The following is a 15,319-nucleotide window of genomic DNA, read 5'->3' as shown; positions in this document are numbered from 1 at the left end:
GTTCATCTACAAACTGCTGCATTTAAATCATTTAATAACTTTCCACAGGCAGAAATGGAAATTAAGGGTTCCATCATACAAATACGCTCTCTTCCCACACGTAGGCTATCAAGCAATGAATCCATCAATGTCAGCACCAGGATTAAGACTCTAATAACACAATTCAAAAAAGTTAACCAGCTCTCACACTCTTCCTGTCACAATAAATACAAACATTTCTGAAAAAAAAATCAATTAGAATGACTAATGCACCCAATACATTAAGGAATAAAACACTGAACTACAAGTCAATTAGGCTTTTTGTCAGATCCAGGTGTCAGCTGAAGAACTATGGGCACAGTCGGGGAACATATTATCTCCATAGCAAGACAGGAAAGACATTAGGAATTCCAACATATTTATTTTATGAGAACTATTTGCTGGTTTCCCATGGCATTCTTTCTGAGCTTGTACACAAACTTATTATCATGGGACCATTTATTTCATGATTTTAAGAACCAAAACATTTATTCCAAAAAATCCACACTGAGCTAGCTATCCTCGGTGTGGCAGATGGAAAATTGCATTCAACTGAGTTGGAGAACAATTCCTTCTCTTGGGCAATTTCTTAGCAATCAAAGATGAATTTCTTCCACTCCAGTTCTGTGGACTGCGAGGTAATTGACGAGGCCAACATGTTGATTTGTGACCTTTACACAGACGGGGCAGGCGGCATCTGACTGTAGGGCAATCGAGTAGTTTGTGATGTAATGCATTCCTACTTCCATTTAAGTTGATCTTCTACATACTCCCAGCACAATGTTCTCAGAGCCATCCTGAATGCTTATGACAAAGCGAGGAGGACTGACTGAACTTTGTTGCCTTCCACCACAGTGAAGAATGTTGTGGTGGATGTTTGAGTAAAATTCTATTGTGTATTGTGTGTTCTTTTTTTCAACTGAATCCCTGCATGGCAAATTAATTTCACTGTACCTTAGTTGGTGCATGTGATGAATAACCATATAACAATTACAGCACGGAAACAGGCCATCTCCACCCTTCTAGTCCGTGCCGAACACGTATTCTCCCCTAGTCCCATATACCTGCGCTCAGACCATAACCCTCCATTCCTTTCCCGTCCATATAACTATCCAATTTATTTTTAAATGATAAAAACGAACATGCCTCCACCACCTTCACTGGAAGCTCATTCCACACAGCCACCACTCTCTGAGTAAAGAAGTTCCCCCTCATGTTACCTCTAAACTTCAGTCCCTTAATTCTCGTCATGTCCCCTTGTTTGAATCTTCCCTACTCTCAGTGGGAAAAGCTTATCCACGTCAACTCTGTCTATCCCTCTCATCATTTTAAAGACCTCTATCAAGTCCCCCCTTAACCTTCTGCGCTCCAAAGAATAAAGCCCTAACTTGTTCAACCTTTCTCTGTAACTTAGTTGCTGAAACCCAGGCAACATTCTAGTAAATCTCCTCTGTACTCTCTCTATTTTGTTGACATCCTTCCTATAATTAGGCGACCAAAATTGTACACCATACTCCAGAATTGGCCTCACCAATGCCTTGTACAATTTTAACATTACATCCCAACTTCTATACTCAATGCTCTGATTTATAAAGGCCAGCACACCAAAAGCTTTCTTTACCACCCTGTCTACATGAGATTATACTTTCAGAGAACTGTGCACAGTTATTCCCAGATCCCTCTGTTCACCTGCATTCTTCAATTCCCTACCATTTACCATGTACGTCCTATTTTGATTTGTCCTGCCAAGATGTAGCACCTCACACTTATCAGCATTAAACTCCCTGCCATCTTTCAGCCCACTCTTCCAACTGGCATAAATCTCTCTGTAGACTTTGAAAATCTACTTCATTATCCACAACCCCACCTATCTTAGTATCATCTGCATACTTAGTAATCCAATTTACCACACCATCATCCAGATCATTGATGTACATGACAAACAACAGTGGACCCAACACAGATCCCTGTGGCACCCCACTAGTCACTGGCCTCCAACCTGACAAACAACCATCCACCATTACTCTCTGGCATCTCCCATTCAGCCACTGTTGAATCCATCTTGCTACTCCACCATTAATACCCAACCATTGAACCTTCTTAACCAACCTTCCATGAGGAACCTTGTCAAAGGCCTTACTGAAGTCCATATATACAACATCCACTGCTTTACCCTCATCAAATTCCCGAGTAACCTCTTCAAAAAATTCAAGAAGATTAGTCAAACATGACCTTCCAGGCACAAATCCATGTTGACTGTTCCTAATCAGACCCTGTTTATCCAGATGCTTATATATATTATCTCTAAGTATCCTTTCCATTAATTTGCCCACCACTGACGTCAATCTAACAGTTCTATAATTGCTAGGTTTACTCTTAGACCCCTTTTTAAACAATTGAACAACATGCGCAGTACGCCAATCCTCCGGTACTATTCCCGTTTCTAATGACATTTGAAATATTTCTGTCATAGCCCCTGCTATTTCTACACTAACTTCCCTCAATGTCCTAGGGAATATCCTGTCCGGACCTGGAGACTTATCCACTTTTATATTTCTCAAAAGTGTCAGTACTTCCTCTTCTTTGAATCTCATAGTTTCCATAGCTACTCTACTTGTTTCTCTTACCTCACATAATTCAATATCCTTCTCCTTGGTGAATACCGAAGAGAAGAAATTGTTCAATATCTTCCCCCATCTCTTTTGGCTCTGCAGATAGCTGTCCACTCTGACTCTCTAATGGACCAATTTTATCCCTCGTTATCCTTTTGCTATTAATATAGCTGTAGAAACCCTTTGGATTTACTTTCACCTTACTTGCCAAAGCAACCTCATATCTTCTTTTAGCTTTTCTAATTTCTTTCTTAAGATTAAGAATAAATTTGACTTTGACTTTATCGTCCCTGATAAGAAAGTTTAGAGGGATATATACAAAATGCAGGTAATGGGACTAGCTTAAATGGGACGTAAATGGGACTCATGGGTGAGCTGGGCCTTAAGGGCCTGTCCTACTTTCACGACCTTTTTTACTCGTGGACATTTTTCATCAGGCTAGAAAAACGGCCCGTCCTACTTGATGCCACGAGTACCTACGACTAGCATCTCGGCCTGCTACGACCTACCTACGACCTCGTGACGATCATGCTGCGAGTATGAGTCAAGGGCAAACTCGGCAGAGGTCATGAATTAGGCCGTGAAAGTGGGCCTGGTCACGTGCTGTACGACTATGACTATTCTTTTAGAAATCGTGGGCCAGGATTTCTTAGGATTTAAGGATTTTGCAAAGGCAGCCAGGGATCACTGTTGCTCGATTTGTACACACTTTGTACCAGTTTTGAGGACCTGATCTTCAAACTAACTTTTCCATCTGCCACTGAGGATAGCGAGCTCAGTGTGGAATTTTTTGAATAAATGGTTTGGTTCTTAAAATCATGAAATAAATGGTCCCATGATAATACGTCTGTGTACAAGCTCAGAAGGAATGCCATGCAAATAGTCCTCATTAAATAAATGTGTTGGAATTCCTAATATCTTTCCTGTCTTGCTATGGAGATAATATGTTCTCCTACTGTGCCCATAGTTCTTTAGCCGACACCTGGATTTGACAAAAAGCCCAATTGACTTGTAGTTCAGTGTTTTGTTCCATAAAGTATTGAGTGCATAGAAACATAGAAAGTAGGTGCGAGAGTAGACCACCAGGTCCGTCGAGCCCGCACCGCCATTCGCTCATGGCTGAACACTAAACAGACACACTTACCCACAAACAGTAGACACAAGACACAGAATACAAGACACTACCCTCCCCTTTATACCGCTATCACCCCTCTCCACCCCAAGAACCGCGTGATCTCCTGGGGGAGGCAAAAAAACGGATAAAAACCCAGGTCCAATTCGGGAAAAAAATCCGGGAAATTCCTCTCCGACCCCAATCCAGGCGATCGACACTTGTCCAGGAGATCACTCAGGTCTTACTATACTAATCATACCTATGTCCATATCCCTGCCCTCTCCCCGTAGCCCCTTATCCCCTCGGCAGCTAAAAAACCATCTATTTTAGACTTAAATATATTTAACGTTTCTGCTTCCACTGCTCCCTGGGGCAGTGAATTCCATAAATTAACCACCCTCTTGGTGAAGAAGTTCTTCCTCATCTCAGTTTTAAAAGAGCCCCCCCTTATTCTGCAACTATGTCCCCTAGTTCTAGTTTCCCCGATCATTGGGAACATCCTCGGTGCATCCACCCGATCAAGGCCCCTCACGATCTTATATGTTTCAATGAGATCGCCTCTCATTCTCCTAAACTCCAAAGAGTAGAGTTCCAGCTTACTTAACCTTTCCTCATATGTCAATCCCCTCATTGCAGGAATTAATCTTGTAAACCTTCGCTGCACTGCCTCCAGGGCTAGTACATCCTTCCTTAAGTATGGACCCCAGAACTGTACACAGTATTCCAAATGTGGTCTCACTAATACTGTGTACAGCTGCAGCAAGACCTCCGTGTTTTTATACTCAATCCCCCTAGCAATAAAGGCCAAAACTCCATTGGCCTTCCTGATTGCTTGCTGCACCTGCATACTGACTTTTAGTGATTCATGTACTAATACCCCTAGATCCCTTTGCGTTGCATTACAACGCAGCTCCTCCTCATTTAGAAAATAACTTGCCCTATCATTTTTTTCCCCAAAGTGAATGACTTCACATTTATTAGTATTAAATTTCATCTGCCAAGTTGTTGCCCACTCACCTATCCTCCTCATCCCCTACTTTTCCTCCCATTTTTGTATCGTCCGCAAATTTTGATATATTACACTTGGTTCCCTCCTCCAAATCATTTATATAAATTGTGAACAACTGGGGTCCCAGCACCGACCCTTGCGGAACCCCGCTAGTTACCGGTTGCCATCCCGAGTATGAACCATTTATCCCCACTCTCTGCTTCCTATTTGTTAGCCAATCCTCTACCCATGCTAATATATTACCCCCAATCCCATAATTTTTTATTTTTAGCAATAGTCTCTTATGTGGCACCTTGTCAAAAGCCTTTTGGAAGTCCAAGTGCATTAGTCATTCCAATTGATTTTCTTTAGAAATATTTTTGTATTTATTGTGACAGGAAGAGTATGAGAGTTGATTAACTTTTTTGAAAGTTATAGCTAAAAAGCTATACTGAAGGAGATTGTGGATTTTTCCCATTGATTCCTGCCTTGTCTTAGAAGTAGCTCCCAAGATACGGAAGAGACCCATGATTTCTGGGGTACTGGCATGAAAGGGTGAATGGGCAATACTGCATAGCAGGTTCAGGATGGTTGAGGAGGATTATCTTGCAAATGTTGAGTGCAAGATCTCCAGGTAAACGATTCTTCCAGTATCTGAAGGCCGAAGAAAACTCATGACCATAAGGGATAGATGGTGGGTGGAAAGAGATCAAGAGACCCAGCAAATGGCTGACAACCTTGACACAAACATATTCTTTCGGGATGTTGAGGCCATCTACAATCCAAAACTACTATCCAAGGCCCAATCTCACGAAGAATCAAGATCAGGGGTGAACATACCAAGGTCAGAGAGGCAGTCAACCTCCACTGGAAGGGCTGTGACTTGATAAAGAGGTGGCCTTAACTCCATCTCACAGCAGCCCAATCACTCCAGCCTTGCCACAACTCTAGATTGACAAGTTAGAAAGTCCATAATCATGCAAATAAAAAAATAAAAAACTTGGGGGAAGATGGTATGCCTGCTAAGTTAAAAACTCAACAGTGACAAGCTTCAGTTATAAATGCATAATCTCATCATTCACATCTCAGCATAATAGAGAAAAGTCAGTAAACTATTTATTCTAATTTGGCTTTTCAATATGCACATGGGTAGGAACAGTTTATTTGAACATAATACATGCATAATACAAAATTGAACATAATTCTTCAGCTGAGGCCACCAAATTATATAAATTTCCGCACGACCTTCCTTCTTTTGTCTACTGTGTCTCTTGATAAAGCTATGTATGCCTTATCAACCACTTCCTCAATCAGACCTGTTACTTTCCATTATTAGAGCGCCAATGCCCACAGTTCTTTCTGCCACCGCAGATATTATCAAATACATTCCTTTACTATATATCGCCTCCTACTAAAATGCATCACCCCACAATTCCATGCATTGAGCTTCACTATTCTACCAGTCTGCTGCATACGACTGTAAGCAATCACAATCCTCTTTTTATGTTGAGCAATACTACCATGCTTTGTGTCAACTGCAAATTTAGAAATTGTGTCTTGGGCCCCCCCAAGTCCAACACATAATGTAGATCAAAGAAGCTGTGCCCCTAATAGTGATCCCTGGGGAGCGCCACGATTCATCCTCCAACAGTTCAAAATAATTACTCATCTTGCCCCTCTGTGGTCTGCAACCTGACCAATTTCATATCCATGAGGTCAGTATCCCTTTTACTGGATCCCTTTTTTACTATATTCTTGAACTTTGCTGATAAGCTGTGACACCGTATCAAAAGCCTTCAGGAAGTTCATGTGAACCACATTAACTGAATTACTCTCAGTATCTCCATCCATAACCTCATCAGAACTCTATTAAATACGTTAAACACAAATTGGCCTTCCACGTTGGCTTGTCTTAATTTTACTACTTTTCTTCAAGTGACAATTAATCCCATCGCTGATCATTTTCTCCAAAACCCATCAAGGTTGAACTGACCGCATTATAGTTCCTTAGCTTGTTCTTACTCTTTCTTCAACTAAGAAGTAACGTTTGCCACTCTCCTGTCCTTTGATACCACTCCCTAATCCAAAGAGCCTTGAAAGATCATGATCAATGCCCTCACGATTTCCTTCACAGTCTGAGTGTGCATCCCATCCTGGTGACTTACCCACTTCAAATTCAGGTAACTCTTAATGGCTCCATGCTTTCTATTTTTAATGTATCTAGTATCTCAGCTATCTCCTTCGTCATTATTACTCAGGAACTATTACTTACAGATAACGATGAGAAGGCCTACCGGGAGGAGGTGGCTGATCTGGCACTCTGGTGTCAGGACAACAGCCTCCTCTTGAATATCAAAAAAACTAAGGAGCTGATCGTGGACTTTAGGAGGGCACATCATCCGAGGACATACACACCATTGAAGATAAATGGGGATACTGTGGATACGGCGAGCGGTTTTAAATACCTAGGAGTCCACATCTCTGAGGATATGACATGGACATCACACGCTGCAGCACTCGTGAGTAAGGCAAGGCAGCGCCTTTACCATCTCAGGCAATTGAGGAAATTCAGAGTGTCTCTGAGGATCCTCCAGTGCTTCTACTCAGCGGCTGTGGAAAGCATCTTGTCCGGAAATATCACGATTTGGTTTGGGAATTGCTCTGCCCAGGATAAGAAGGCTCTGTGGAGAGTAGTGCGTTCGGCCGAACACACTATGGGAACTACATTCGCCCCCCTGCAGGAACTATACATCAGGAGGTGCAACTCCAGAGCCAATAAAATCATGGGAGACCCCTTCCACCCCAGCAACGGACTGTTCCAGCTGCTACAGACGGAGAGGATGAGAAGGAGTTTCTTCCCAGAGGCCATTAGGACTGTAAACTCCCATCTCTCCAGGGACTAACTTTACTGAACCATTTTACTGTTGTGTGGTGTCTTTTTTAAATTGCTGTTTTTTTCCCTTTTTCTTCCCTCCCTCCCACAAATATGTAATATGTGAATATGTGATTCTGTTCCATTCTGTTTGTAGTTTGTTTGTTTGTTTTTTGCACAATTCGCGAGCATTGCCACTTTTCATTTCACTGCATATCTCGTATGTGTATGTGATGAATAAACTTGACTTGGTGAAGACGTATGCAAAATTTTAATCCACCACCTTCAGAGCTTTCATCATCCATGCACGTTCCCATTTTTGTCATTAATAAAACCCACTGCTCCACAGATTGGTACTATTTATATGTTTTTAAAACTCTTTTGGATTTCCTCTTATGTTAGCAGCTAATCATTTTTTCATATGCTTTCTTTTCCTCTCTTATTTTGGTTTGCACTTTTCTAATTCATTTGTAACCAACCCGATTCTCTCTAATATTAACAATCTTATGAATCATGAGAAACTTTCTTTTGTGTCCTCTACATATCTTTTAAAATTCAGGTTGTGCTGGATTTGATTAGTCTTTCTTTGCCCTTCAGGGGAATGTGTTTCATTGGTTCCTGAAACATCTCTTCCTCAAACAGACCACAGTATTACTACAGTTCTGCCTGCAACTTTTGGTTCCAATTTAACTCGATCAACTCTTCTGTCGCCACTCTGAAAAATGGCTTTCCTACGATCAATTACTTTTACTTTGTATTGCTCCTTTTCCTTTTCAACAGCCAACCTAAATATTATGATGTTATGATCATTATCTCCTAAATGTACCCATACTAAAACTCGGTGCTTTTGGCCCACCTTATTCTTCAGAACCACATCCAGCTATGCTTTCTTCCCTGTTGGATGAGAAACATATTGCTCTTGAAAATTATCCAGTGGACACGTTTAAGCTCTTAAGTTTCTCCCCTTAACAATGTTGCCGACACAGTTTACATTGGAATATTTGGAGCTCCCTATTATAACTACTCTATGGATGCCAGAAATTTAAAATAAAATGTGAAGATCCTGGAAACACACAGAAAGTCAGGCAGTGTTTGCAGAAGGAGAATTAAAGTTAATGCTTCGGTCTTTGACCTGAAATCTATAACTGTGTTTCCTTTTCCACAGATGCTGTCTATTCATCATCACTAGACTTTTCCCTTTTAATTTGTAACGTACAATGGTCACAAACTTATCCAAGACGGTAATTTCTTTTTTAATCAAGAAAGGGAAGTCAAATGTGAAAGTGAGATAACATGGACATTAATAACAAAGTTAATGAAACTAGGGTTATTTACAAAAGAGTAAAAAAAATAGCACCAATATCTTCAACAAAGTAGGCTGAAACTATCGGTCTACGAGGACAATCCTGCTCCTGGCTCTCAGAAAAGAGGAAATGGAGACAATGATGGTCTGAGAGACAATATCCTGATGTTAAATGCTGGGGTTACACAAGGACATATGAGAATGTATCAGAAAACTGGAATTCAGTCGCTGTGAAGTAGATACCAAACAACACTACCTCTGTTTGGTTTGATGACAATGTGGGGGTTGACCAAAGATATTGGGGTTGCCTAATGTATGTCACTTTTTAAATAATAGAAATGCCTCCAACAGTACTTCTTTGTAACTCATTGACACACATTCTCAAAGTCTCTCAATTTGTGGAAGATGCTCAAGATAATGCTTTGCAACTCCAGGTAGCAAATCTGCAAGCAGCTTCTACAAATGAAAATGGCAAGGGACTCCAGCAGCCCTTCCAGATGAGACAGAGATTCACGTGCACCTCTTCACTATTCCTGCTGTTAGTTAAGAGTTAGATGGATTCTATCAAAATGCTACTCAGAATATCAGTGGGCACAATGATTCAATGAAAAACACCTGCAATCAAGAATGAGAATAAGCCTAGAATGACCAGTTCAGCTCTCCCCTTGTAATTAATCACATTCTTCGGATTTAGAATAGGACCCATGAACGAGAATCACTGTAGCTGCTCCTAACAGTTGCATCATCAATTTAGTGCAAAATATCACAATCAAATCCTTCAAAATATTCTAAAAAATAAACATACTGCAATTCTGCTTCGTGACATTACAACGATAACAAAAACATGGATTCCAAATGTCCGCTTTCACTATGATAAATAACACTTTCACTTACTTCTGAACTTTGGGATATTTCATTTCTGCAATTGCATTTGTGGAGTCCAGCTGCTTTTCTTTTAAGTGCCGTGGCCACATATTATCCACCCAGTCTACCAAGTCCACCTGAAACAACCAATGAATCTTTTTAAAAAATATTACATCAAATATTCGGCATTGCCGACCCGACCCAAGAAACTACTCAAAAATTAAACCTTTAACTTATTAACAGATCACTCTACATAGTTCATTTTATTAGAAAATAGAAACCCAATCAATGCTCAGAAAATGTTTTTCAAAACAATGCTCGTCTTGAACTTGACTTGAATTCTTCCAGATATTAATTCAAGTTGGAATGAATAGAATGCATTTACTGCCTTCAACCTCTGACAAATAAAAACATCCAGTTAATTTGCACAATTGTCAGTTAGCCTTACATTTGAATGCTAACTCGGTTTAGTTACGAAGAAGCCAATAAAGGAGTTATTTTGTAATTTCTTTGTCGGCAGAAGAGCTTCCCCCAAGCCCACAAGGAATCTATACACCTCTTTCTGCCTCAGTTCAAATGATGATGTCTCTCCAAGCCTACAGGCACTAACCTTGAACTTACGGTATGGACAATCAGTTGTAGCCAATATCAGATAAAAGTCAAATCATAGTGATTACCCCTGGCATGTAAATGTTAATATGCAGTAATCATTATTACTTTTCTGTGTTTTAAAAGTTAAACTGTGATTCATCATGTTTTTCACAAGTCTCGCAGACAGAAAAGTTAGAAACATTATTCCATTTGCAGACATCCCCCATCTTGGTTACATTCCACACATATAAACTTTGGGCTGATTTCTCCCAGTAACCAGCCTGCACTTGTGGAGCTGACCATGTCATGACAAATACTACAAAGGTAGATGATAGTGTGGGCTGCAACTTCAAAAAATCTTAAACCGTGCATGCGCAGATTGTTCTCCTCTCCGTAAAAATAAAAAATAAAAATAAAGAAAGTAACAATTCAATTTGCCCAAGGCTTCCAAATCTCCTTCATTCTGAATTATGGAATCGGTCGGGGGTGATGGCAGATGGAGGGAAGGAAAACGGGAGCACACCGGGACAAGTTGAATCAGTTGTGATTTTATTGAATGACAATACTAGTTCAAGGGACCAATTGGGGGGAGAGTTTCTTTCACAGCGTGTGGGGAGTCTGGCCAGGGGCAAAGTTGCGGGGAGGGCAGGAGCGTTGAGAAGGAGGTCGGGCATCATGCCAGTAATCCACTCACTCACCGCTGCTGCGGCGCTCCGGGCGCGGAGCCACCGCATTGTGGCCAGGGAGGGAAGTAGCTCGGGTGGCTGCAAGACACCCAGGACCTCAGCACTTTCTGCCAGCCCGCTCACCTCTGGCAGTGCTCTCCATCTGAACAGTGAGGGGACCAGCTCAAGTGCAAAGATCATAGAGTGGAGCGAGTCAGCGGGCGATGGATAACAGGACAGCGGGCAGTGGACACTTCTGTGTCAGCGCGAACAAGGGACCAATTGAGGTTCCTCGCGCTGACACATGGAGTAAGCTCCACCGCCCGCTGTCCTCTTATCCATCGCCCGCTGACCCGCTCTTGAGCTGGTTCCTGGCATGATCCCCGACCCCCTCCATCTCAACGCTTCTGCCCTCCCGCAACTTTACCCCTGGCCAGACTCCCCACACGCTGTGAAAGGAACTCTTCTCCCCCCCCCCCAAGAGGCGCTGTCCTTTTACAGCCGCTTCCCGCTTTACAGCCACTTGCGCTGCGCATGCGCAGTACGCAGTCCACGGTGCAAAGGCGGAATTTCAGCTGCCCTTGTCATGAAACCTTGAAGCAGCGTCGACGGCACGTGGGCTGCACATACTTTCGTGTATTACATGTACTGCGCATGAAAGGCACGGAGAATTATGCCTACCTAAGAGATCGATCTCTTAGATAGGCATAATTCTCCCGTGCCTTTACTATTTATATTTAATAATTATCATTTTATAATTTTAGTCAGGGTAGGCAGTGCCTACCTTGCCTACCCTGACGGCACGTACCTGACAGGGACTTAGGTGCCCGTGTCCATGAATCACTAAAAGTTAATATGAAGCACTGGCAAGTAATTATAAAGGTACATTGGCATTTATTGTAAAATGGCCAGAAATGCCTTGTTCTAATTATATTGAGCCCCGGTGAAATAGCGGCTAGAACATTGCGTTCACATTACAACCAGCTAAGTTAACCCGCTCTTCTGGAAACTATTAATCTTCCACTCAATATTACTAAAACATGCTGTTTGATTATTACATTAGTTGTCCTGTTTCCTACATTACAACCGTAACAAACAACTTTTAGTTAACTAGTTCCATACAGATTCAAATAATCTACTTTTGTCAGCACAAGAGATTGCAGATGTTGGAATCCTGAGTAAAATCACTTTGCTTAAGGATCTCAGTGAGTCAGGCAGCATGTGTGTAGCAAAACAGACAGGGACTAGACCCAAAATGTTGTCTGTCCATTTCACTCCGCAGATGCTGCTTGATTCACCGAGTTCTCCAACACTTTCCACATCCACATCCTTTATTCATTTTTTAAATTCTGCCCTGTCACTATCAAAGGTCCATGCAAATATAAAACATAGAAAATTGGCGCAGGAGTAGGCCATTCGGCCCTTTGAGCCAGCACCACCATTCAATATGATCATGGCTGATCATCCTAAATCAGTACCCCGTTCCTGCTTGCTCCCCATAGCGCTTGATTCCACTAGCCCACAGAGCTATATCTGACTCTCTCTTGAAAACATCCAGTGAATTGGCCTCCACTGCCTTCTGTGGCAGAGAATTCCACAAATTCACAACTCTTCGGGTGAAAACGTTTTCCCTCATCTCAGTCCTAAATGGCCCACCACTTCTTCTTAAACGGTGACTCCTGGTTCTGGGCTCCCCCAACATCGGGAACATTTTTCCTGCATCTAGCCAGTCCAACCCCTTAAGAATCTTATATGTTTCTATAAGATTCCCTCTCATCCTTCTAAATTCCAGTGAATAGAAGCCTCGTCGATCCATTCTTTCATCATATGTCAGTCCCGCCATCCCGGGAATTAACCTGGTGAACCTACACTGCATTCCCTCAATAGCAAGAATGTCCTTCCGCAAAACAGTCTTTGTTCACATCGGCATGACCAAGCGTAGACTAGGCAACCATTTCGTCAAACACTTGCACTCTGATGGTCAAGGGTCTCCCGGTTTCTAAACATTTTAACTCCTCATCCCATTTCCATATTGAATCTTCTGTCCTGGCTTCCTCTATCGCCAAAGCAAGTCCACACTCAAACTAGAAAAACAGCACCTCATATTCCACTTGAGTAGCTTACCGTATGAATATTGAATTCTCCAATTTTAGGTAATCTTCTGCTCCATCCCTTTTTTCCTCCCCTGAGCCCCACCGTACCCATTCTCCCCTTCCCCCTCTCTCCCTCCCCTTGCACCCTCTCTGGCTTCACAATTCATACCTCTTCTCTCCTTCTCACACTTTTGCCTTTCCATCCCTGGCATTTGTCCAACCATCTTCCAATCAACCTCCCACCCAACCCTCAACTGTAACTTGCCAGACTTTGTCCTATCCCCACTTCCCTTCAAGCTTTCTCCTCCCCACATCATAACCAGTTTGAAAAACGATCTTGACCTGAAATGTCACCTATTCATGTTCTCCAGAGATGTTGTCTGACCAGTTGAGTTATTCCAGCACTTTGTGTCTTTTCCCTTAAACCAGCACCTGCAGTTTCTATGTCTCCATAAAACAGTCCCTCTGTCGTTACATTTATTTTATAAACATGCCATTTTATGTGTATTAGCTTGCCAATTTATCATTGAAAATTTATCATTTTATGCTTCTCACCATTAGATTTCATGACCTGCCCTTTCCACCAGCCTATTCAAGTCTATTAATACTTACCTCATTGATTCACACATTTAAGTTTCATGTCATCCACACATTTGCAAATTTTGAAAAAATGCTCATTTTATTTTCAAAAATTAATTTAAATAAACTTAAAGTACTTTGTAAAATGGAAGCAATTGGATTTATCAAAATATCTTAGAAACTAGTGAAAAAGCGAGGAGTTAAAATATAATCGACATTATTGATTGATAATTATTGATGATATATTGTGAGTGATTTTTTTCAACTTATAGAATTAACATTCTTCATGCAACTTCTAAAAAAATAAGATCACACAAACTACATTAGTGCATGGCGACTGATAATGTTGTTAAAACAATACTAGTTATAACATTTCTGTAAAGAAAGGTTGTCCTCCGAAAGATAAAAGGGGCAAGAGTCATCAAACAATAATCAGCTTCAGATCCTATTAAAATATAAGTTTGTCACAAATATCCTTACCACATCAGGCCGTTTGACCAGGTTCTCAAGTTTTGTGTGACTGAATTCCAGGCTGATGACATTGTAGAGCTTCTCCCTTTCAACCTCTGGTGTTTCGTAGTATTTGACCCACTGTGACATGCTCATTTCAATCCCCTTCTGTGTATTCACATCCATGACATCGACGATACGACGACTCCCTGAATCACATACAAAATAAGAATTTCTATTGACTTCGATTTAATTTTTGAACACATATGATCTCATGATTTATCATTGCTATAATAAACCTATAAGCACAATTACTACTTAGCAATGCAAACAGAAAGCTCAGTAATACAAAAATGGAAGTAGATCATATGCCCCTCTGTCATCAGTAAGATCGTAACTGATTTTGCATTTCGTCCACTTTCCAGTCCAATCCTAAAGTAAATCAGTTTTCTTCATTGCCAAAAATATACTCGGGAGCCAAACAATCTCAGAATTCTGAGAGAGCATTCATTTGAGCAAATAAATCTCATCTCAGTACTAACTGACTGCCTCATCATCAGAGCTTGCCCCTTTAGTTCTAGATTCACCATCTTCATCAAACAGTCTTTCAGCATCTCACTCTTCTAATTTCCATTAAATGTCTGCTTGTATATAGAATGACATTATATTTACCCAGGAACATAAAATCTATGATACACACACACACACACACACGTGGCAAGTAAATTATTCTTTCAATAGAGACCAAAACTACACACTGAATAAGGTCTGACAAAAGCCCTGTACAATTTAAACATGACAACTTTACTTGTGTACTCCTAAGCAAAAAAGGATAACAGAACATTTGTCTTCCCGATCACTTCTTGTCCTGCATATTTATTTTCTCTGCCTATAAACCAGCATACTAGATATTGCTGCACACCATTCTTTCACTCAAATCGTAACAATATTATCCGATTATTTATATCCTGTTTTATGTCCCTTCACCATTATTCTAATCTTGTGAATGTTACTCCAACCAGCTGGGTCTTTTTTTTCCTTTTTTTTTTTTTAAGGATTTTTTTTAAAGCAGTTGCTGGAAATCCAAAATAAAAACAGAAAATGGTGGAAGTACACAGCAGGTCAGGCTGCATCTGTGGGAAGAACTACAGATTCAACTATTCAGGTTGG

General features: G+C 41.1%; 1 protein-coding gene across 5 annotated transcripts in view; it reads right to left on the bottom strand.

Annotated features, from left to right (window-relative positions):
* The window catches only part of kdm2b (lysine demethylase 2B), a 196,650-nt gene that overhangs the window by 121,397 nt on the left and 59,934 nt on the right, over nucleotides 1-15,319 (bottom strand). For all 5 annotated transcript variants that reach the window (XM_033043248.1, XM_033043247.1, XM_033043249.1 and 2 more), the window contains 2 exons: nucleotides 14,180-14,358; nucleotides 9,802-9,908 (listed from right to left, as the gene is read on the bottom strand). In XM_033043248.1, coding sequence (XP_032899139.1) covers nucleotides 9,802-9,908; nucleotides 14,180-14,358 — 286 coding nt within the window. The remainder of the gene's footprint in view (nucleotides 1-9,801; nucleotides 9,909-14,179; nucleotides 14,359-15,319) is intronic.

The sequence above is a fragment of the Amblyraja radiata genome, chromosome 25 (genome assembly GCF_010909765.2).
Source record: "Amblyraja radiata isolate CabotCenter1 chromosome 25, sAmbRad1.1.pri, whole genome shotgun sequence".
NCBI lineage: Eukaryota > Metazoa > Chordata > Chondrichthyes > Rajiformes > Rajidae > Amblyraja > Amblyraja radiata.
This window is presented reverse-complemented; position numbering and strand designations above follow the sequence as displayed.